Source organism: Lemur catta, chromosome 12 (genome assembly GCF_020740605.2).
Source record: "Lemur catta isolate mLemCat1 chromosome 12, mLemCat1.pri, whole genome shotgun sequence".
Taxonomy (NCBI): Eukaryota; Metazoa; Chordata; class Mammalia; order Primates; family Lemuridae; genus Lemur; species Lemur catta.
Window position 1 is genome coordinate 20,876,531 of NC_059139.1, and position 24,707 is coordinate 20,901,237.

Below are 24,707 nucleotides of genomic sequence, written 5' to 3' on the forward strand. Positions count from 1 at the left end.
GTTCATTACGATGGATCCCAAATGGGATTGAGGGAGTGTTGTCGTTTGGTATGTTGCCCTATTCTTTCAGTCTGATATTTGCAGTCTATAAATGTGTTTTTTTTTTTTAAGAATTATTTCGGTTCAGTGATAAGAGAACAGCACTAGACTAGACAAAACATAAATGTTGACCTTACTATTATGGATTTTCATATGCTCTAAATGTACTGACTGTGGAAAAACTTCCACAATTCTCCAGGCTTAAGCTGTTCATTTAGGGAATTGATTAATAGACAAAACCTTTTTAAAATGGGAACGTTTAAAATAGAAAGCCAAGTATAGTGAAATTATGTCCCCATTACTCAGATCTCATGATTATCAACTTGGTTGAATTTTATTTATAACCTTTTCCTTACTCTCATACTCTGATAATTGTGAAACAATCCAAGCCATCATTTTGTCTGTAAATATTTTATTGTGTGTCTAAAAGATAAGGCTCTCTATTATTTTGTTAAAATGAAAATTATATAGATTTTTGTTTTTTTTTGAGACAGGGTCTTGGTCTTGCTCTGTCACCCAGGCTAGAGTGCAGTGGTGTCATCATAACTCACTGCAACCTCAAACTCCTGGGTTCAAGCAATCCTCCTGTCTCAGCCTCCTGAGTATCTGGGACTACAGGCACGTGCCACCGTGACTGGCTAATTTTTATATATTTTTCTAGAGATGAAGTCTTGTTATGTTGCCCAGGCTGGTCTCAAACTCCTGGCATCAAGCAATTCTCCTGCCTTGGCCTCCCAAAGTGCTAGGATTATAGGCATGAGCCACCATGCCTGGCCTAAAATCTTAATTGTATAGTTAGATAAATATATATGTCCATGTAACCATCACTCCAATCAAAATGTGGGACATTTGCATGACCACATGCAGTCCCTTCATGTCCCTTCCCTACCAATTCTCCTCCCTAGAAGCAACCATTCTTATTTCTATTGCCATCCATTAGTTTTGTCTGTTCTTAGATTCACACAGTGTGTACTGTCTGAGATATATACACTTGTGTCTGGCTTCTTTCACCCCATATGCTGCTTTTGAGATTTTGCATGGTGATGCATATATTAGTAGTTCTTTCCTCTTCTTTTTTAAAATTGCTGAGTACTATGCTGTTGTGTAAATATACCACAATTTATTTATTCTCCTGTTGATGGACATTTGGGTATTTTTTTCCCTAGTTTGGAACTATTATGAGCAAAGCTGCAATGAGCATTCTTGTATAAATCTTTTTGTGGACATATGTTTTCATTTCTATTGAGTGATTAGGAATGGAATTGCTGGGTCATAGCATAGATGCACGTTTAACTTTATAAGGAACTGCCAAAGTGGTATCATTTTACATTCCCACCAGCAACGTATGGGAGTTTCAATAGTTCCACAGCCTCATCTACATTTGGTGTTGTCAGCTTTTTAATTTTACCTCTTCTGATGAATGTAAAATGGTATCTCATTGTTGCTTTAAATTTTATTTCTCTGATGACTAGTGGTTTTGAGCCTCTTTTCATATGTGCGTGTTGGCTATTTCACTTTTGTGACCTGTCTACTAAGTAATTTGTCCATTTAAAAATTGGGTTATTTGTCTTTTGATTATTGATTTGAAGAGTTCTTTTTCTGATATTCTGTATATAAGTCAGATATATGTATAATGAATATTTTCTCCCAATCTTTCATGTGCTTTTCAATATTTTTAATGGTGCTTCCTTTTTTTTTTTTTTTTTGAGACAGAGTCTCGCTTTGTTGCCCTGGCTAGAGTGAGTGCTGTGGCGTCAGCCTAGCTCACAGCAACCTCAAACTCCTGGGCTTAAGTGATCCTACTGCCTCAGCCTCCCAAGTAGCTGAGACTACAGGCATGTGCCACCATGCCCGGCTAATTTTTTCTATATATATTTTTAGTTGTCCATATAATTTCTTTCTATTTTTAGTAGAGACGGGGTCTCGCTCTTGCTCAGGCTGGTCTCGAACTCCTGACCTTGAGCAATCCACTCGCCTTGGCCTCCCAGAGTGCTAGGATCACAGGCATGAGCCACCGCGCCCGGCCTTAATGGTGCTTCTTGATGAGCGAGTTTTTTTACTCCAATGAAGTAAAAAATTTTTTTTTCCTAAAAAGGCAGAGTCACCCAGGCTGGAATTGAAGTTGATTTTTTTTTTTTTAATGTTCAGTGCTTTTTTATAACCTCTTTAACAAAAGTTTGCCAACCCCAAAGTCACAAAGATACTCTCCTGTTTTCTTTTAGAGCTTCATTAAATTCTTGGCTGTTATGTTTAGGTCTGTGACCTATCACAAATGAGTTTTAGTGTATGTTTTGAGTTAGGAATCAAGTTTTAGTTTTTTCCCACCTTTTTTCTTTGTTGTTGTTCTACCACCATGGTTGAAAAGACTTTGTTCATCCCATTGACTTGCTTAGATATCTTGGTCAAACCTCGAATGACTGTATCAGTGTGGTTTTAGACCCTTTATTCTGTTCCATTGATCTATTTGTCTATCCTTACACCAGTTCCGTACTGTCTTAAATACCGTAGCTTCATAGTCAATCTTGAAATCTGGAAATATGAGTCCTCTAATTTGTCCTTTTCTTTGCAAAAACGTTTTGCTTGTTCTCTTTCCTTTTTCTACATAAATTTTTGAATCAACTTGTCAGTTTCTACAGTTTCTACAAAACAACTTCCTGGATTTTGGATTTGGATTGTATTGGTCTGTATCAGGGGAAAATTGACATCTTGAATATATTGAGTCTTCTAATCCATGAACACAAGATACTTCTCCATTTATTTTAAATTTCTCTCAGCAGTGTTTGTAGTTTTCTGTATTGAGGTCCTCTGCACGTCTTTGTTTTTTTTTTTTTTTTTGAAACAGAGTCTCCCTTTGTTACCTGGGCTAGAGTGCAGTGGTGTCATCATAGCTCACTGCAAACTCAAACTCCTGGGCTCAAGCAATTCTCCTGACTCAGCCTCCTAGTAGCTGGGACTACAGGTGCACGCCACCATGCCTGGCTAGTTTTTATATTTTTATATTTTTCTTGGTAGAAAACTTGATGGAAAAGATTCCTAAAAAACATGAGTTTACTTGTTCACTGGCTGAGAAATATATTGTTAGTGTTTGTATGAGCATCCCTGTCTTGGTGTTAAAACCAGCTGCTGAGCCAATTTCATGGTAATATCAACTATGCAGGACCCAGTCAAGAGCAAAGAAGTGTATGAAAAGGGCCTTTGAGCAGCTAAAAAAAAGACATATAATCTGTTAATTTTGTCATAGGGGAATCTTCACTTCGAACCTATTTACCTTGATTTTAAATATAGCTATAACAAGCCTTGCAATTTCTTCCCCCAGCTTACAGAGCATTAGTAGAAGCAAGTGAGAGAGAGGAGGAGGGCATGCTAGGGCAGGCACTGTGACAGTGGAGTCAGTTCAAGTGAGCGCAGCTCTGTATCCGACACGGGCTAGGTCCTAGGGAAACAAAGACACCTCAGATATGGCTTGTGTGCATCAAGCAGCTTATGCAGTATCAGGTTACACACACATGAAAAGTGAAAAATAGACTGGTGAGCGAAATAATACAAATGTGCACTAAGTGCACTTGTGAAGGAAATCAGGAATTCGATGGTTCAGAGAAGGTTTCAGCGAGAACAGGTTTGAGTGGCTCACAGAAGGTTGATGTATGTATTCATGAAGGTCTTGGGAGGAAATGGAAGACACATTTATAGGAAATGAAAGAGAACCTAATAAAGGTACTATTTACAAAGGTATGTGTGGGGTTAAGGAAAACCTACAAAGGATGGCTGAGATCTCAGGGCCTGCAAAAGTGGGAAGCTGTTACCACCTGTAGACCAGAGGGGGCAAGAGGAAGGAGAGGTTACCAGACCTGCGAGCCCTGTGGCAGCTGGGGACAGCCACCTGTGGCATCTGGTGGGGGAGAGTAGCCCTTGACATCCTCACTTTTCTCTCCTCTGCCGTCTCGTCTCCTGCTGAATCCTCCTCCAGAATCTGGAGGACAGGAGACCCAGTTGGTGCTGTGCACATATGTCGGCCTCCCAGGGGCCCAGAGCTGGAGAAGGCTGGGCGGTGGGTTGGAGGGGTAACCTGAGAACATCCAGTACAGCTGATTAGGACTTTGCTTTAGATGACACAAAGCCCATGGGAAGGGCAGTCCGAGCCCAGGGGCTAATGTGTAAAGTACCTCAAGGCATTCTCAGAGAATCCAAGTGGTTTTGAAAGGAGTGACGCTCAGAGTTCTTCTAGGGGTGGCTAGCAATGGAGAGTGACCCTCGCCATCTGGAAGCATTTAGGCTTAATTCTGAGCCGGTGAGAACCCTAATCCCCAGCAGGAAGGGCTGGATGAGAAGCAGGAGTCAGCAGCTGAGGGAGGGAGGTGTGTCGGGGAGGGGTGCGGGTCCCCGGCTCGTGTTCTGTGGAAGAGGAGAGAGTACCCTGGAAAACACAAGTGTGGCGTCAGCGTTGTGTGCACAGCACAGAGCACATGTCAATCATGATGAGGCTGTTGGGCTCCATTGTTCTCATGGCCTTCCATACCTCATGCAGCGTATTTCTGCTACCATGGCAGGAGTGCATGTGCTTCACTTTAGGGGCATTTCTATCAAAGGTGTTTAGATGATTTAAAGAGTTTTGATACTTAGAGAAATAACATTTAGGAACCTGGAAAACTTGCTTATGTGAAACACCTTTTTTCCCTGATAAGGCTGGATAAATGAAGCCTTGCTATTATTAATATTATTATTTATCAAGGTTATTATTATTATCAAGACTTAAGGGCCTATAGAATAAAGACCCTCCCAAACCAGTCATTATATTTCATACTGAGTGCTAGTTAGAAAACATTGAATCAAACTTTTTTTCCTACCTGGTTGGGTTGCTGATGTGTTTGGAGCAGGCTGGTCCCTTAGGTAGGACACTTATCCTTCATGTCCAGTTTGTTAAGGGGCTCCTTTGGCAAAATAGGCCTTTTCATTCATAGCGGGGGCAAGGTCAGCTTTGGCTGGGTCCCTGACTTACCAGAAATCCCGATTCTCTTGATCTGACTGAATCATGCTGTACTAGCTGCCAGTTTAAAGGTGTGGTTGAGATGAGGGACCGTCTTCTTGCCTCATGTTCTGTCTCCTCCTTTCTTCTTCCATCTTCTGCCCTCTCATTCCCTCTCCATGTGTGGGTTCTGTCCCTCCTCACCCTGAGGATGGGTTGGAGGTTAGCCCTTTCACAGCCAATGAATAACACTGTCAGTCTTTAGTTTTCTTCCATTTGTCTATCCAGCCTACATGTTCAAGTCATAAAGCCACCCAAGTATCGGCCAACTGAAAACACATACTAGGGCACAAAGCTGTTTTTCCCATATTTGCTGGCTGAACCAATGTGTCATCAGTAAGGTAAATGTTATACAACTAGACAAACCAGGTTTGGACCCCTGCTGAAGAACTTGGATACCCAATGTGTTCTTTAGTTTTGACACCATTCTCTGACCAAGATCTCTTCTTTCTGTTAGGATGTTAGCCACAGTCTCTCTCAAGGGATAATAGCAGTACCCATCTATGAAAGTTTTGTAAGGACTAAATGCAATAGAACTCAAGCTGCATTTACATAACTCCTAGCATATAGTAGATGTTCAATAAAAGTTGGCTATTATAATTATTGCCCAGTAGTGCAAACAACTGCTTGACTTTGTTTGATCTAGCGTTTTGTAAACTTGCTTAACCGTAGTATTGCTATTCATAGAACCGTTCACTAACGTTTCAGGGAATGCTTTCGTTCTATGGAATATGGCTTGGGAAACTCTGAATTAAGAATCAGACAAAATTAAACTGTTGGATTTGGGGTTCTGGATCTTACTTAGTCCTTACCTTGAATTGGCTTGAATAAAAACAGGGAGGAGATATCATTTTAGGATACCAAACAGAAAAGGAAAAAAGTCATCCTTATCCCTAACCTGGATTTCTGTTCATTTCTTCTTTGTATACATACCTCCAGGTGACTCTAGAAATTCAGGGGCAGCTGTGGGAAGTTCTCAGGACTAGTTTAAGAGGCTGCCATTGAGTCTGAGAAGTTAGAATTAATGCTCCTTCTGGTTTTGGCCTTTCAGAATGAGGTCAGAGATGGGCTCCCCTCCCTTCCCCCATCTCTGTCTCCTTCGGGCCCGGTCACCCCCTCTTTCTGTCTTTCTGCATCACCACCCTGCAGAGCCGCAGGGTGCGCAGGGTGCCTGCTGCCGGCTCCTGCCCTTACCCTGTTGGGTTGTGGTTATGCCTTTGCCCACCTGCACATGGTGCCTCGACAGCAACACAGACCCCTGGGAAGAGAGGCTGGCACGTGTCCTGAGTAATCTTGTGGGGCTGGGTCACCGGCTCTCCAGAGATGTGTCTGGTTGGCACTGGTGACACGTCAAGGCCAAGGACAGACGCCACTCACTTGTTCATCTGCCAGCCGGGGACAATTATGTCATTATGTATGTGCATTTCTCAACTAGGCCTTCGAGGGGGCAGCTGATGGGAAGCATCTTATGTGACATGTGTGTGACACATTCAAAGGGCACATTTATTGGATGATTGAATTCCCTGTGTGAGCCTTGGGAGAATTTTCAAAAGTCATTTACTTGTGCTTCATACCCACCAGTTTCAAAATCGAGGCCGGGCGCGGTGGCTCAAGCCTGTAATCCTAGCACTTGGGAGGCCGAGGCGGGCGGATTGTGTGAGCTCAGGAGTTCGAGACCAGCCTGAGCAAGAGCGAGACCCTGTCTCTACTAAAAAATAGAAAGAAACTATATGGACAGCTAAAAATATATATATAGAAGAAAAAATTAGCCGGGCATGGTGGCACATGCCTATAGTCCCAGCTACTCGGGAGGCTGAGGCAATAGGATCGCTTAAGCCCAGGAGTTTGAGGTTGCTGTGAGCTAGGCTGATGCCACGGCACTCACTCTAGCCCGGGCAACAGAGTGACACTCTGTCTCAAAAAAAAAAAAAAAAAAATCGAAGCCCGCGGACACCTCCTTGTTGCTCCCCATGAGCAGGGCCCGGTGGCTCTCCTTGTGGAGGTTTGCTCACGTCAACGGATCCCAGGTGCCGCCTCTGTGAGCCCTGTGCTCAGCCCCTACTGCTAGTCATTAGGGGAGGTGAAGGAGGGTCATTACGTAATGACCTTCTTGAGGCTGCTTGTGTTTAGTGATCTATTCTGTTCTAGGGGAAGAGAGATAAAATTCTGCTTCTATCTGCTGGCGGCCACGCTGCAGGCTGTAAGGTCCAAGTTGATTTGCCAGTCCAGGGTCTTGCTGTAGGGGAAGAACTGAGCCCAAGATGAAGACAATTATTTAGGGCAAACCCCTGCCCCACGTAAGTCATAACTTCAGTTTGGGGAGGAAGAAGTCTGCCGGGGGGTGCAGCGATGCTGTGGGGGTAGACCCTGGCTCTCGCCCTGCTATGCCACTGGCTGTCAGGAAGCCTCTCGCCCTTTGTGTTTCCTGAGCTCAACTAGGATAGGGGTGCAGAGCTTCGGTTTAACTTTCCCCAAAGCTAAAATAAGTCAGCAAGTGACCAAGTGTGAACTCCATGGAAGAGGCCCAGTACGGAGAGCAGACATCGGGGTGTCTATCAGTAAGCATGAGACACCCCCCAAACCCGTGTGGTGTTGAGGAGGTTGTGATGTTACTTGGCTTATGGCAGTTGGTGCTGTTATCCTAGATTGCACATTTTTAATTTTATAATTTAAAAGGAAATTGAACAAAAACAGACACTATATTTTTGAAGGACAGAGGTCCCTTGTACACTGTTCATCAAATGCAGAATATTGTTTAACCTTTGGGCTATGTGAGCAGCATTCCCAGGCCACCTCCCTCTGCTGTTTTCCATTTCCAGGGGTCCAGGCGAGGTGGACAAGGTTCATTTTGGGGTCTTATTTGTTACTAGTCAGAGAAGGTGATGCTGCATTGCTAGCTATGATGGGGGAAGGGGCCCATTTCTTCTCTTACCTTCCCCTCCATCAATTCCCCTTTCCCCACCGTCCCTTCAACCAAATGGGAGGTTAAAAGGCATGTCTTTTCCAGAGGACTCTTGAGAAATGCTTCCTCATTTGCACTGGGAACCACTGGTTTGTGGTAAGGAAGATAGAACACCCGTGCGCTACACTTGAGTTCACGTGAACACATGAACACAACCCCAGCACAGCCCAGCCTTGCATCGAGCCTCAGTCGCTCTCGTCCAGCAGGCTCTGTCTGCGAGCGTCACAGGCTTTCTCAGATATCCAGGCACCGCCACGAGCTAGATCACTCTCACTTTACAGAACAGCTGAGGCCTGCAGTGTTCTTTGCCTGCTTGTTTGGAACACAAGCATTGAGGAATGCATCTAAATACGACTTTGCCTCCCCAGAGAGAAATGAGACAGAGAGAGGTGACTCCCTGTCACAGACAGGAGCCCCACCATGAGCAGGAACTCTTTATGCTCAGTTAAAAAAAATAACAAGATTTCTATTCTGCTGTCTCCATGCAAGAGGCTTAGAAAAAGCCCCTAAGAAATAGATGTAGCTGGCAAGTGCTATCAGAGAGGAAGGCCAGTGGCAAAAATGGTGTTCTTCCATTTGGCATAGCTGCTGCTGGCCAGCTGCAGAGAGAATTGAGAAGAAATGATAAGAGTTAATGCTCTCTTATCATGCTACCTTGTTTTGGCAAACTTCCCAGAGTGAGTGGAAGATGGTGAATGCTTTTCATCTCATTTGAGTGCCAGACCCTTTATTTGATAGATCGCACAAATAATGATTACCCTGGAGCTTGGCCTTCGTGGTGGCCCACTGCACAGCTTGCGTTCCTAGAGCCCGCCTACGGTTTGCACAGGGCTACAGTGCTGTTTGGTGGAGATTATAAACTGTAATGTTCTCTTGATTCAGTTTGTTGAGCATGTAGCAGGGGAGTGGCTGGATTTAGGAATTTAATTAAGACTTAATGGTTAATGATGGTAAGAAAGGTATTTCTGGCAAGAAAGGATGCTCGATACTAGGACAGGTTGCTCAGTGGGGGAATCCCATTTTCTGTTGTAGGTCACAACAGCATGATCTGTGTCAGTCAGGACCTTGAAGTTCGAGCGTTGGTCTCTTGGAAGGCAGGGGGACACACCAGATGACCTTGTTCCTTTCAGCCTGCAGGTTCAGTAGAAAGTGTTCCTGAGGCAACTTCATACTCTGGGTTTTTTTCCTCCCTCATTTTTTTTCTTAATTTGCACTTCTAATTTTCAGTGTCTACAATGTGCTAACGGGCTTTCCTCCCATTAAAAAACATGTGTAGATGTGAGAATGTTCTCGAGAAAAGCCGGTCTCTAGGGTTTTGCTTCTGGCTCGAGGTCCTATGAGGTAGGTGTTATGAAACCTCCCCCACAGCAGGCGGGGTCAGCAGCTCTCCTGCGGATTTTGGCAGGAGAGGGAGACACTCAGCCACTTGCAGAGAAAAGAAGGTAAACTTTGCGATCCACTTGCAGATCAAGATAAAATGCATTTTCAGACCTGAGCGTGTGCTCAGAGCCTGTCTATTCCCTTCTACCACCAGATCTTTTAGGACAAAAGTAATCCAAGTTCATGGTTCGCCACCAGATAATCATTGTTCCATCCTGGATTATAGAGGGGGTTGGCTCAGAGGACATATCTAGAAGGAAGAAAGGTGAAGGGCCAGACAAGGGGTGGTGCTGGGGCCCGTGGCCAGTGTCAGTGTGAGAAGGGGACAGAGGAGGAGGACAGGGGTGGATCGGTGATGCCCAGCAGCTGGTACTTCACAGCTTAAGAAGGGGCTGTCCGAGGCACCCCAGGAACAAAGAGCTTACAGGGTGCAATACTCAAGTGGAGAATGTGGGAAGACGGAGGAGAGTGATGCTCTTTGGGTCCTCCAAGTGAGGAGGGGACCATATCACAGCCTTCCTGCAGCACCTGCCATCTCCTCTAGTCCACGACTCTGTGCTTCTGTGACTTCTCTCTGTAGCAGGGTGGCTTCTATGGTTATCAAAGAGAAGATAGACCTTTTGAAGAAAGGTCACCTGAGAATGAAATGACACAGCTGAAGTCCACTTATTAAAATTCATCAGCGTGCATACTTTCTCAAGCCATGATGACTTCATGGCCTAAGTGAAAATTTCATATTCCTTTGGAAAATCCAACTGGCATGGCCAAATGAGCAGAAAATTATCTTTGACTAGTAGATGTTGTTTCTACATCATTCTTCTTTGCCTAAGAAAATAATCACGCTGGGACTTAAGCTTGACAGCTAAGAACAAGCTCCAGCATCTAGCAGTTGCCTCCAGGGTCCCGGGAACTGTTCTAGGTGTTTTGCAAGCACTAGTTCACTTAGTCTCCAGAAGAGCTCTATGAGCTGAGTTGGTACTAAACCCCCACTTAACAGATGAGGAAATTGAGGGTTAGCGAGATGAAGTGACATGGCAAGGCTGGGACTGGTGGTGGGTCCAGCCAGCTAACTCATAAGTCCCCTGTGGACACATCCTTTGCCGCCCTCCACCTCTCCCAGAGGCTCAGCAGGATGACCACTCCAGCTGCACCTACCACACTTGGGCAGAACTAAGGGCATGGCTTTGTGGAAGAGAACCACCAGGGGTCCCAAAGCCCGATGGGAGCCTTTGCTCCCCCTAAGGATAAAATGGGTGATATCTATGAGGAAACCACTTATTTTCTGAACACTGCTATTAGGAATTCAAAGCTAATTGGGATCCCTAGATCCATAGTTTTCCATCTCTAACACGTTAAGTGCCATGTGAGTTGTATTTAACTCATGCTAGTTTTGAGCCCAGGGCCTCATGAAGCTGTAGGTAACTCAACGTCTCTTCACCTTGGGAGCTGAGAGAATTATTTTGCATGTTGCATATAACTCACACCCAGAAAACAATAAAAATAACAAAGTTTTTATTAAATTAGAAAGGATCATTTTGTTTTCAAAGTTTTTGTTCTATTTTCCTTGGCCCCAAGGAAAAAACATTTTTTCTGTCTAGTGTGGTGGCCAGTGTGCTAGACAATCACAACAACAAAGCTAATGGTGAGTGCTGTGTCAGACACTGTTCGAATGAAGTCTTCTACATTTATTAATTTAACCTAATAGCATCCCTGTTAGACGGGTACTATTATTCTCCGCATTTTCCGGACGAGGAAACCAGAAACACAGCTGGGAAGTGGCAGAGCTGGAAGGGGGCCCAGGCTTTTTCACCATTATTCTAACCTGCTTCTCAGCACGAAGCTTTGGCAAACCTGAATATTTGCTTCCGTGATGCCAGTAGGACTCCTCATTCTGAGGGGCAGGACAGGCCAAGTAGAGCGGATGCCTTTCGTGTGCCTTTCGTGACTGTTTGTGCATCTGAACCGGGTGCTGCAGACGGTCTCTTCCCACGGGGTTTCCTTTCAGAGATGGGGCAGGCCTCATGGTGGTCGTCTGCAGACTGCCCCATTCATTCTGCTTCCTTGGCATTCCATCATTGACACTTTTGCCTGAAATAAGAAGACTTGGGTATTTTGTACATTTTTTACAGAGTTTGTAAGCCTCTCAGTGTTTCAACATTGTGTTTGCTCACTTTGTGTCCGATGAATGTTATAATGGGTTTAAATGTGGTATTAGAACTTACCAAAGAGTGCTTATACTCCAGCTAAGGGGCAAACTAAACTAACGTGATTAAATGCCTGCTGAGGACAGTCCGAGTTCCTCAGTATGGCCTCCAGGGTCTCAATGCACTGACTCTCCTTACCTCTCTGTCCCTGTCTCTCGGCATGGTGGTGTCCCTCCCGCCCCAGCCTAACACAACATTTGCAGTTCCTAAAATACACCAGCCTGTCAGGATATGCCACGACGGTGCCTGCCTTTGCCCCCACCTCTCTTCCTGAAGTATTTCCCTCAACCTCCCACCCTGCGAAACATCTCTTCATTTTCAAAACTCAATTCAACTTTTGCCACTGCTGTTAAGCCTCTCTTGCCCGCTGCCCCTCCCCAGACCATAATCCTGGCCACTCCCTTTTTTTGGTTCATATTGTATCCTGAACAGACCGCAGACACAACAGGGACTCTAACACTTTAGAGCCCATCAAGCTGTCATGATAGTATTGGCTTATATTTACTGACAACTTGATATGCTCCGGGCATTATAACACCAAGCACTTTATGTTGCTTATGTCATGTAATTCTTGCTACCTCTCAAAGCAGGTACTAGTCTCATGGCCAATATACAGATGAAAGCAACAAAGCTCAAAGAGATGAAGCGACTTCCCTGAGTTCACATGGCCAGTGTTTGTTTATGTTTATGAAACTGTAAGTGTCTTGAGGGGAAGGGCTATCTTGCTTCAGCCACGACTCAACTGGGACATACCTCCAGTCCAAGCCTGTTTTCTCTTCCTGTCCTTGGATCTTGGCAGGGAGTCGGGTAGGGAGTGGTCAGATGTGCTCAAACGACTCAAAACAGAAACTATAAGGAGAGACTGAGATGTTATTGCTAGTAGAAGAGAGGAAACAAATGCTGGACGGGCACAAGTCTCAGTGTCCCCTCCTCTTTGCACCCTTGGCACTGGCACTCCTGTAGGCATCCAACCATCGTTGACTGTGATGAGCAGATCCCTGCTGTTAGGGTCCCTACGTGTTAGTCATGCTCCACATTCAGAGCACGGAGAGCTCATGGGGCTGTTGAGGGTGGGGAAGACCTCAACAGGGAGGCTGGACTCTGCAGGCTAGCGGTAGAGGGCAGACACGGGGAAGAAGGAGGGCACCTGTGCAGAAGGGTCTGTCCACAAAGGTGGATGCACCTGGAATATCAGACGTGGTCAACAGACAACAGTTTTCTTGCCTTCTGTAATATCTCATCTGCTCTCCAAATTCCCAAACTGGGGAAGGGGTTTCTCCACTAGGCTGGTGCCAGGAAAACCACGGCGTGATTCTTGTTAGCAACCCTTCTGCCCACCTCTGCCATTGCTCACAGACCTCAAGTCTAACTTGTTAGCCCTTTCGATTGCTTGTGTTATTCCTGAAGGTGAGTCATGTGGCATTTGGGCTTACCCAGCTGGGGTTTCCTTTACAGGTGAACATGTTTGTTGAAGGATTCCACGATGCCATCCTCCTCTACGTCCTGGCTCTACACGAAGTACTCAGAGCTGGTTACAGCAAGAAGGATGGAGGGAAGATTATCCAGCAGACTTGGAACAGAACCTTTGAAGGTGCGGATTCAGTCTATATGGTGACAGCACTGCAGCTGATTGAGTTGCTGCTTCTCTGGGTCTGTTTTTCTCTGTTGCAGTTGTGAGGCCTTTCCAAAGTCTTGCTTTTCTCAGCTGTAAAGATAAAAAAAAAAAACAACAAAAAAACTAGATCAACTCACCTCACAGGCTTGTTGTAAAAATTAAGTGAGATAATGCATATGAAAGTGCTTTGAAAAAGTCCCACTGAAATAGGAAATGCCTTATCTCTTTCTGATTTTTAAAGTAACAACTCTCTGTCTTGAAATTACATTTAACACAAGCCTAATTCACAACAGAACCACTAGTGTGTGAAGGGGTCTGTGATTAGTTTTAAAACAAGTATTAATCTCAGAGGTACATTCATTTGTTCAGACCATATTGGTTTTTGTGACACTCAGAAAATATTAGCTGTCACAGTTAAACCTGGTGGTTCGAGATGATTAGCAGGTTCAGTTGAGCCCTCTGCTTTTATTTTACTTTAAAAATAGTGGCTATTAGTTGTCACTTTCTTAAGAACAGAGAAGTATAAGAAAACAACAGAAAAATGGCTCATAATCTTACCACTCAAGCAGCTTCTGTTGACATTTAAAAATTGTACAAGAATGAGACTATTCTTGGCTAGAAAATCTAAACAGTACAAGAATATACAAAATGAAAAGTGAAAGCTTTCCTTCCAACCCTTATCCCCTCTCCCCAATGTAAATCACTATTAACAATTTTCTATGATTCTATCTAAATATATTTGATGCACATATACTGCATTTGTATATCTTATCTAAAAATTTTACACAAAAGCTATCATACTATGAATGTCATTTTTCATCTTAGGATTTTTAACTTGCATGTCAAGTAGAAGAATTTTCTATATGAGAACTCATAGTTCCAATGCATTTTAAAGTGATGGCTACATATTATTCCACTGTATGGCTGTACAAGGATTTCTTTAACCAATCTCCTACTGGACGCTTCAGTTGTCTATAATTTTTGCTATTATGCAATATGCTGTTGCAAGCTTCTTGCATATTGTGATGAATTTTTGTGAGTACTTCCAACAGGGAACATTCCGAATTGTGGGATTTCTGGATCCAAAAGTATGTTGGTGTTTTTGAAAATGCACTAGCTATTGCCAAATAGCTTCTGGAAAGGTCTACTAATCTCTTCTTGCCAACAGTGTATATAAGAGTGTTGGTTTCTTCTCACTTCACCAACACTCAAAGAACACTAACATGAAACTCAATATGGAAATGATCTATTTGCCGAAACCCTGCAGATAACAACTTTCATTCATTCAACAAATATTCATTGAGCACCTACTGTGTGCCAGGTACTGTTCAAGGTGCTGAGGATTCCACAGTGAACAGAAGATGTTTCCTGCAATCAATTGAGCTTACATACTAGTTGAGGGAACAGCTATAAACAAATAAATATACCATTTCAGGGGCTATAAAATAGAGCAAGGTAGGGGATAGAGGTGGTGGGAGGGGAGGAGTAGGACTGCTAGTTTAGGGTGGTCAGCAAAGGTCTTTCGGAGAGAGGCAGTTGAATAGAGACCTGAGGGAAGTAGGAGAAGGTATGTAGAGGTTTTGGGGAGAGCATTCCAGGGGGAGCAGCAAACAGAGAGCGAGAGACTGCAAGTGCACTTGGTGGGAGAGTGCAGTGTTCCCAGGGGAGCAAGAAAGGTGTGGGTGGCAGTGAGATGGGAGTCTAGGCCAAAGAGGTGGTGGGGCCAGATCACGCCAACCTAGAAGCCTTGCTGAGGACTTTAGGCTCCACCTGAGTGAGAAAGTCACCTGAGGATTTCAAGTGATGTGAATTTGCCTTGTGTCTTTAAAAGGGGTCCTTACAGCTGCAATGTGGAAAGTAAACTGTATGTGCTGACAGGCATCATGTGAGAACCACTAACATAGGATACAGATGGCTGGACTGGGGGCGAGGAAACCTGCATCCTAGCCACGAACTAGTAACCCCGTCCTCCGAGCTTCCCCTTCTGCCCCTGTGCAAGGAGGACAAGGGCCCTTTCAGTTCTGCATGGTGCTAACTCCTCCTTTGAGCCCTTGAATGCATTGGGGTATGCCTATATTAATTTGTAACCCAACTAGTGACATTTTTCAATGATGGGAACAAGTACTGCCAACTCTAGATTTTGGGCACATGTTTTTTTCAGTTGGGACTTCTGGCCACTCCACTCCTCAGCTTGTCCCCAGTTGTTAGCAAGGGTGGGATAGTAGGGAGGGGTCATGCTCTAGCTTGAGTTGTCTAGGCAGTAACTGTGGTGGCAACTGGTGGATTTCATTTCTCCCTGGGGGTTTTCATGGATGCCATGTCTTACTCAAAATCAGAGTGACATCTTTAACGTCAGACAGATTGCAGGACATGGGCATGGAGGCCTCCGGGATTATCTTGCTTTACCTCTGACTGCTTCAGCTGAGGAGCTGGAACCAAACAGGATAATTCAGGGGGTTAAATTAGGACAGAGTCAACTTTCCCAGAAGTTTTGCACAATACACTGAGAAACTGGCGTGTGTGGACACAACCTTGGTTGGCCACAGCCCATTCTTAGCTATTACTCACTACATGGTGTGGTCATTTGTTCTTGGTTTTCTGACAGAAGGATAGAAGCCAGAGTCGGGGGGTGCGGGAGGGCACCACTGAAGGAGGCTATTAGGCGGAGGGCAGGTGCCCACGATGGCAGTATGTAGCTCTGTGCAGAGCCAGGGCATGGGCTCAGTTTCCCCATAGGCTGTCTTGCTATTTCCATTCCAGGGCCAGGTCTACACAGGCAATATGAAACGAGCCCTAAAACAATCAACTGTATATTTCAGTCCAAAATTAAAACCTCATTTGTCCAAATGTAAAGATAACTTAAACTAAGGTAAGTTTTGGGCCAGAGTTGTTTGGAGAGCCCAATTTATTTGCTAAACAATGGTCCATTTGAGGGTAGGCCCGCAAAGAACTCTAAGGTATCTGTATGAAGGAAAACTCTAACCTTCCTAAAATTAAAAACAATTTTAATTTGAGTGGTCACTGTAAGTGACCATTAAATTGTCAAGGGAAAAATACCCTGGATGTGATTTGACAAATTTGGATTTTATTGCCTTGAAACCTGTGATCAACTCTCAAGGCTTTCAATAAATGGCCTGGGAAGAAGCCGAATTTCCTCCGTGTGAGAGGTCGGAGTGACAAGGTAAATAGGACTGTGGCTTAAACCTTGAGCTCCACTACAGGCAAATAGAAATGAGGGCGGAAGGTCTCATTACTTATGTACAGGAAAATTCTGCTGTAAGCCTGACAATCTCACCTTATGTACGATACTCTCGGGTGAAATCTCACTTTGCTAATTGGCCACCCCGAGGATTCTCACCCCATTTCTTGGCAGAATAGTAATAGCTTAAAGGTGTAATGAGGTCTTGAGTTACTAGGGCCACTTCATCTTATAAAATACTCTGCGAAACACTTAGCAGGACACACCATCACAAACACCTCTCGATGGAATGACAAATGGCTTTGCATAGCCAGTATATTTGGATAAATATATATATTTTTTAAAAATCATATCTATCACTTAAAAGTTTTATAGGCTGTCAAGGATACAAAAGTTAAAGATAGGTGTATCCTTTGTAACCAGTCTATATTAAGAAGACAAAAAAATCAAAATGAGTGGTAGCTCCACTCTGTTTCCGGCAAAGTAGAGCGAAGTCTGGAAAAATCAGTGGGCCTTCAAACCACAACCCAAAGGACAGTAAACCCAAATACCTGCTCTCTCCAAACCACACTAGAGGATGGAACTTTCCCCTGGGATCCTTTTTCCCAGACATTCATTTTACTAGAGGAGTCAGTACTTCCAGAGAGAACCAAATCAATAGAAACACCAATTAAGAATTACACTGAACTCTCCTGGTTTAAAAGGAAAGAAATAGCTTTAGTTAATTAGAATGTGGCTGATGGATGCATTCTCTTATTTAGTGAATGAAAATTATGATATAGACATATTTAATATCAGCCAGTGATGTGTGTTTGTTTTTATTGATTAGCTGCTCTAAGCTACCATTGCTGGCCCAAGCAAGTGGCCAGCCAAGGCCCTCTACTCTCTGGCCACCCCATTCTGGCCTTTCATGTCACTGTTCCCCCTACCCCCCATACACATGGGCCATCTCCCCAGGTAACCTCACAACTCCTCTGGTTCCTTTGGGCCTCCATGCCTTGGTAAACACAACCAGCCTTTCTGCCTAGAGTACTCCCACTTCTTGATTGCTTCTTGTCTAAATCATAGACTTCCTCCGACAGTCCTATAAAGTGCTCTTTCTGAGTCCTCCCTGATTCTACAACTTGATGTGCTAGCTCCTCCTCTGGGTGCTGTGGCATGGTCAGGTGCTCCCTCTCAGATTTCAAGCATCGTAGTAATAAGAATAATTATAAAATAAATAGTAATGGTGATAGTAGTATTAACAATGGACAAAAACAACTAACTTCTCTTTAACATGTATTGAAAGTACACTGCTTGTTTTATCTCATTTAATCTTTTCCACTGCCTCTTGCTAGGGAGGTACTATTATGCCCATTTTATAGTTGTGGAGACTGAGGCTCAGAGGGCTATGTACAAGGTTACAGAGCTATGTCAATGTAAAAAGTGGGGTTTAAATGCAAGCAGTTGGATCGTGCTGTGAACAAGCCCAATCCCCAATCTAGGCTGCCCCTCCTCTCTTGAGCAGACAATGTGTCCGATTCATCTTTGCCTCAGCTGCAGCACGAATTCAGCTCCTTATAACCATCCAGAGAACATGTGGATAAACAATGAATGAAGAACCCAGCCGGGTTACAGAATAGCTCTTTTCCAGCTATCGGCTCCAGTGACCCATGAGACGGGCCCTCTGCTCTCCTGTGTGGTAAAGCAGCCTGCAGTAAAGCACATGGAATTATTTTTCTTTTATAGTGTTTATCCAATGATAATGCGAGCCCATGACAAGTCTATGAGTGTCCTGCACCTCCCGCTTCTCACTCTGCAACTTAAAAAAACATTAATACGAAACTCTGGCTGGGATAAGCATGCTGCTTTCAGGATTAGCCTTAATCTTTTTTCAAACATATTCCCCAAAGAAGATCATTTATTTCTTTTTCTTTTCATTTTCAAATGGAGAAATGTTAAGAATTTAGGAATGCAGACATAATTTCCAGATGAAATTACAATGTCTTTCCAAATGCCAACAAAAATGCTCAGAGTCTGATGAGATTCCCCGTGGCATGAGTTTGTTTAAAAAATCCTATCAATTCATTTTCTTATTTTTGTTGGCTGACAGAGGTGTTGTAAGTAACCAACGTTGGGTTCTTCACCTCTCGCCCTGTAGGTATTGCCGGACAGGTGTCCATAGATGCCAACGGAGACCGCTACGGGGATTTCTCTGTGATCGCCATGACGGACACTGAAGCGGGCACCCAGGAGGTGAGCACACGAGACTTCTGCACCCGGTGCTCCTTCTTCTAGGTGGGACTCTGAGGAATATATTTGTCCCGGTAGCCAAAGAGCTGTCCCCAAAGCCGCCTTCAAATCCTCCAAATAAGAATGAGTTGAAAGCCTGGGTGTCTCCAAGTAGGGAGAGCTCACGTTTGTTAGGGGTATTAGAGAAGACTTCAGGAAATCGTTCCATGTTTTTTCCAAGTAGAAAAATCCTACCTTTCATGTGGCCAAGAATCATATTGTAGTCCTGTGCAAGAGGGTCATCAGATAAAAGAGGTAAAATGAAACTGTTATTTCCTCCCTTAATATTTGAGCTTTTTTTCTTCTGTGGGTGGTTACAAACTCAGCACATGTTAATATTTCAAAAGATGATGTAGTTTCAGGATAATATCCTGAAGAGAAAAGAGTGCCCTGGACAGAAAGATGAGTCTCCTATGCTTACCGGGAGTGTGAGCTCTCTGCCTCAGTTTCCTCAGCTGTAACATTATAACATGGAAATTGTAATATCTTCCTTGCCAGTCTCACATGATGATTAATGAGGACCAGATAAAATGAAACCTAGAAAAGTACTATATAAATTTTAAATTATAAATATATATATATATATAAATTATACAAATATCCAATGTTTCAGCAAAGAATTCTACTTCTTCAGCGTTTCCTTGATCACCCTCACCCAGGGCCATTGCTCCGGCAGCCCTTCATGGGGCCTGGCATGTGTTTTCCTCCCTGTACCCAGATGCCTGGCCCTAGTGTGTGTGTGGGCAAGGCAGCAGGAGTCCCCCTGCCATGTTTACTGAATGAGTTTTCGCTCATTGAGTGGTCTGGGTCTCATCTGTAATTCCAAGCTCCCCCTCTGGAAAAGGTGGGGGTGGGTAGTAATAGTTTGTGAGGTCGTGGGAGTGTGCCAAGGTGGGTTAAGCACTTGGTAAGTGCTCAGGACCCACCAGCCATTGCTATATTTTGGTGGTGATCTGGAATTCTTTCTCCCGTGACCTGACATGGTCTGTGAGAGCCTGCTGGGCCTCGGCCAGGAGAGAGGGGAGGAGATGTCATGAGCCACTCAGGAGTCCTGTGCTTGTGCCCAGATGAAAGCAAAAAGAGTCTCAAGAACCTGGGTGGGAAGGTCCTTCTCCATCAGGTCTGGGGGAGCTGATCAAAGAGTTGGTGTAACCAGAGGCTGAGGGGCGACCCTGGAACTGAACCCTAAAGGAATAATGATTTTCCAGGAGCCCGAGGAGCCAGTTGAAATAGAGTTCAGCCTGGAGAGGGGGTGCAAATATGGAGAATTAATCAGAGAGGAGAGTGTGACCCTCGAAGGAACAGTCTGACAATCGGAAGAGGGTGAAACAGGAAGTTCCTAAAAGATACTCTTTAATTCTATAATTATATACCAAGCTGATTGGGTGGTGTGAGGCCAGGTACCTGTGATATGCTTTACCTGGGTATACAGTGGACACCGGCTGTCCCTCACACGTCTCTGAAAGTAACTTGGGCCTTACACATGGCTGAGCGGTGGCCCGCCCTGGGCCAGTGCCCTGTATGATGAGCAAGGGAAAAGCCTTGAATTCTGAGACTGTTGTTTTCACAGGGGAAAAATCCTCGCTTTCCACTAGGTAGTAGTGTCTGAAGACTGCCCAGGGCTGACGCTGGCAGGACTGAGCCTTCCGTGGGGGAGGCCCCAGGTGCACCCTTCCCACATCCTTCTGGTCCTGCGTGACCACTTGCCCTGCGGTGCGGGGCTACAGTGAGAGCACTGAAAGCAACTTCAAATCCTGTCTTACGAAGTCCGGAGCACACCCCACTGCAGGCAGCACGCACAGCACGAGAGCCGCCCCAGGCCGCGTGCTTGACGAGTGCCCAGAGGCAGCCCATTGGAGATGAGGCTGTGCATTTTTGGCAGTAGCTGTACAAGGCTGTGAGCTTTGTGCCTTCTTTGGCTTTTCAGTTTATATATTTGGTTTTTTTTTTTTTTTGCTTTTATACAGGTTATTGGTGATTACTTCGGAAAAGAAGGTCGTTTTGAAATGCGACCGAATGTGAAATATCCTTGGGGACCTTTAAAACTGAGAATAGATGAAACCAGAATTGTGGAGCACACCAACAGCTCTCCTTGCAAATCATGTAAGTCTAGAGACTTAATTTGTTACTTACGTCATCATCTCCAGTCTTGGTGTAATGAAAGTTTAAAACACACGTGTTCTCCAGGAGTCCCTGTTCTCAAAGTTCACGTTCCTTCTTCTGATGTGGTAAAACACATGGAACAATTCACAAACTGGCATCCTGCCTGTATTAGAGGCTTCTAGGTTATTCTTCTCTTCCACTCTTCTCTCCCCAAATGGTAGAAGGCTTGTCCCTATGTTTACATCTCTTACTATAATCCCTTAGTTGTTTGAGGTTTCCACTTTTAGGAAAAATTGAAATATCAATTACAAAATGTCATTAATATGGTCATCCCTCATAGCAAGTCTCATTCTGATTTTCCAAGTTTGTAGTCATCTTCCAGCTCCTCAGAACCAAACAGATAACATCCCTTAAACACCTGAAAATTTACAAATTGGCAAATAAGTGGAGATTTGTTTTTATGAACAGCCTCATACATAACTAGAGAAGAAAATGGATGTTCTTATAAGTAGCTCACAAATAGGAAAACTGTTAGAAATCATAGCTTTAGAGAGACCCTTTTATAAGCTACTGAGGGAGAATAAAGTGAAGATCGATCTCTCAGGCCACTGGTCATTTTAGACTAATACATATATGGTTGGCACTGTCTTCCAAACCGTGAGCTGTTTCTGTCTATGCAATCATTATGGGAAGGAATTAAGGAGGAAATGTGTTAAGAACCCAGTCTCTAGAGTTATGGATTTGAAATCCCACCCTTGTAAAATTAAAGAAATATACCCAATTCTTAGGGCCGTTTTGAGGATTACGCATTGAAGGCCATATTCTAAACTCTTTATATACAAGCTACCTATTTGTCATTTTTATATAACTGGGACACTACTGAACTGGATGGTTTCAAATTGTTGTTCCCATTTTCACAAAGCTATATAGGACATTTTGATGTGAAACTCTGGCTTTGGTGAGAGAACACCTAAAAACAGAACGTTGACCCAATGAATTTTTCACCAAATCTTCTAGCACTTTGAAGTGTCACCATCCCTCTGTGAAAATAAGAAATGCTGGGTCAGTGTCATGGTCCATCTGGTTGTCTCCTCTGACTATAGACTCAAAAGGATGTGGCTATAAATGAAATCTTCAGTTTCTAGTTTTCCTCAAATTCTTCTTCACTCAGCTTTTATTCCTGTGGTGCTCACTCTCTTAGCAGTAACCAGAAACCGGGGTTGTCTACCATTTCTCAAATGCTTCTTAAGTTTTGTTGCACTGGGGGGGAGGGGAACCAAAGTGCAGGATTTCCTAAAAAATATTTCTTAAAAAGAAAAGAAAATTTGCCTCAAGTGGGAAATCAAGAATCTTCCAACAAATGAAACTTGAGGCATTGCTAACTGTTTCTCAGAATGAACCCTGATCATCTATGTTTCTTTTTCAAGCAGGTGGCCTAGAAGAATCAGCAGTGACAGGAATTGTTGTGGGGGCCTTGCTAGGAGCTGGTTTGCTGATGGCCTTCTACTTTTTCAGGTGAGGATGTTTATAAAGTTAAATTCCATCTCCTTCACTGCCTTTGCCACTTGTTTTTGCATGCTCCTCTTTATGACCTGTCCGCAGCTTTCTTCTGCCCAAGGAGCATGGTGGTTAAAGGACCCAAGCCATCCTTTAGGTGTGAGCCCGGGTTTGGTGGTCAGTGAGTTAGCATACTGGGTATTGGGGGCATGGGTTTCTTTTGCATCCTCCTGTGGGACAGAGAGCCACTGCTGTCCTTTGATTACAGATATTCTGACAAGAATGTCTATCACTCACCAAATGCATACGTGGAGAGAGGACAAAGGAGAAGCTCATCTCCCTGTTCTCAGGTTTCTTCCAATTCCGAAACAGGTGCCTGGGTTCACTTTAAAGAGCAGGAGGGAGCTCCGAGTAGCCCATGCTCTCAGGCTGATCTGTGCCCAGTATTTGGAGAACCCGTATGCTTAGTTACCACCGTGGTTAAGCCCCAAGGCTTGTAAAACTGTAATAATGTACGTGTGTTCAAGGTGCTGAGTGATTGTTCCACCCCGCCAGGACGGCCCATTCCTTTGTAATCTTTGGTGGTTGAGTTTGTGGCTCATTCATAAGTCATCAGAGCATGATTTCTTTTTTCTGTGTGGAAATGTAACTCTGGGAATATGTGACCCTCTGTGGGAACAATTGTATTCCTGTTCCCTTGGTCACAGTACACTTAATCTGATCTTTATCTAGGGCATATCCTGGGAGCCAGGGAAACTTTTGTGGCAGAATAGACAAGACCGAACCCCCAAGGCTCCCTGGGAAGAAGGGGAAGGCTTGTTCTATGGCATTTTGGAAAGCATGCCAATTTTGCCCCTTGAATAGGGACATAATGCCTCAGGGCACACTTCTTTAATCTCTGACCAGGGTTTCATATTCTGTCACTTCTCATTTATCAACCCAAACCCAGATGTCCCTTTAGGGCATTCTTTGTAAGAGGAACCATAGTGTTTTTGAGCCAAGTTTTATTACTACATTCACTTTCCCTTTACCCAGGAAGAAATACAGAATAACCATTGAGAGGCGACACCAGCAAGAAGAAAGTAACGTTGGAAAACATCGGGAGTTACGGGAAGATTCCATCAGATCTCATTTTTCGGTGGCTTAAAGGAAGCCCTTTTCCTGCCTGAGATTCTTTAAGGAGATAGACGGGATGAAAGACATCAATGAAAACAGAAGGGGCGTTCTTGAAGAATTCATTCTTTTAAGCAGTTAGTCATTTCGTTTTAAAATTTCTTTAGAAGCTCAGGAACTACAATTAATCATCTGCCTCCTGGCCTTTCATCTCATTACAAACAAATATAAGGATATAATGTCGCTCTGTTAAATGTTCACACTGTTTCAAGGGCATATGATTAGATTGATGTTTTTAAAATCTAATGTCTCCATGTCTTGATGGCTTTTGGGGGCATTTCACACAAGGGTATAAAATGTGGTTTTCTTCAATGAAATGTTTTGTAGCTAGAATAAAATCATTTTCACAAGTAGAATATTCTTGGAAAGCATTCAACACCCAATAAGAGGAAAATGTAATGAAAAATCTCAAGGTTGGAATGACGGCAGTACTCTCTCTAGGGCTGGGGGACAGACTTGTGGTTGAGGGTTGCTCTGTCCAGTGTCTACATTCAGGTTCTAATTTCATAGCTCGAAAAAGAATTTCCTCCCTGTGTCTTTCAGTTGTCTCATAAAAGCCACTCTGGAAAGTTGTAAATATTAGTGAGATAGAAGGATGCACACAAGAAAAGCAATTCTAAAATGTTTCTTTTTTGATGTATAAAAAAGCCCTACTTCGCACTCACATTTTATTTTTAAGTATCTTAATCTTATATTTTGGTATTAGGAAATGTGTCTATTTTTTCATTTTGAAGATTAAATTTCACTTATATTTTAAAAGCATGGGTAAAGTGTACAACAAACCAATAATGATGAAATATGCTTCTCTTTTTCTGTCTGTTTCCCTCTTCCCCTTGGCCATAGCCAAACACTGATTGCTGCTTTAATTACAGAGGTCTGGAAATGTGTTCAGGTTACAAACTCTTCAGGAATACATGAGTTTTTAACTGTTTGGAATATTAATTGCTTTAAATACAAGTTCTTTTAGGGAAACACCCTTTCCAATTCTGGCCAAATGATGAATTTCAAGATCAAGAGTGAAAAGTTATGAGAACTAAGCAGAGTTTTATAAAGGGAGGCAGCCCTTTTTCCTCAAAAACAACTTGATTGAAAGTTAGAACTTGATATTAAGCACAGACATGATAAGTTAAAAAATTGTATACATGACATTTACCAAAATTAACAGTGATGATTTTGGTTAAAAGAGGGAATCTAAATATTCCTTTTCTGTCAACTCCACAGAACTTTATAGTCACTCACCA

General features: G+C 43.6%; 1 protein-coding gene across 2 annotated transcripts in view; it reads left to right on the plus strand.

The window, feature by feature from the left end:
- NPR3 (natriuretic peptide receptor 3) overlaps positions 1-23,783 on the plus strand; it is a 63,695-nt gene extending 39,912 nt beyond the window's left edge. Inside the window, exons 4-8 of one of the 2 annotated variants that reach the window (XM_045565801.1) lie at positions 13,064-13,199; positions 18,563-18,657; positions 20,661-20,796; positions 22,224-22,311; positions 23,329-23,783. In XM_045565801.1, the coding sequence (XP_045421757.1) occupies positions 13,064-13,199; positions 18,563-18,657; positions 20,661-20,796; positions 22,224-22,311; positions 23,329-23,440 (567 nt within the window). In that variant the 3' untranslated portion in view covers positions 23,441-23,783. The remainder of the gene's footprint in view (positions 1-13,063; positions 13,200-18,562; positions 18,658-20,660; positions 20,797-22,223; positions 22,312-23,328) is intronic. The other variant, XM_045565802.1, reaches the window with a different exon arrangement.
- Positions 23,784-24,707: the final 924 nt, after the last annotated feature.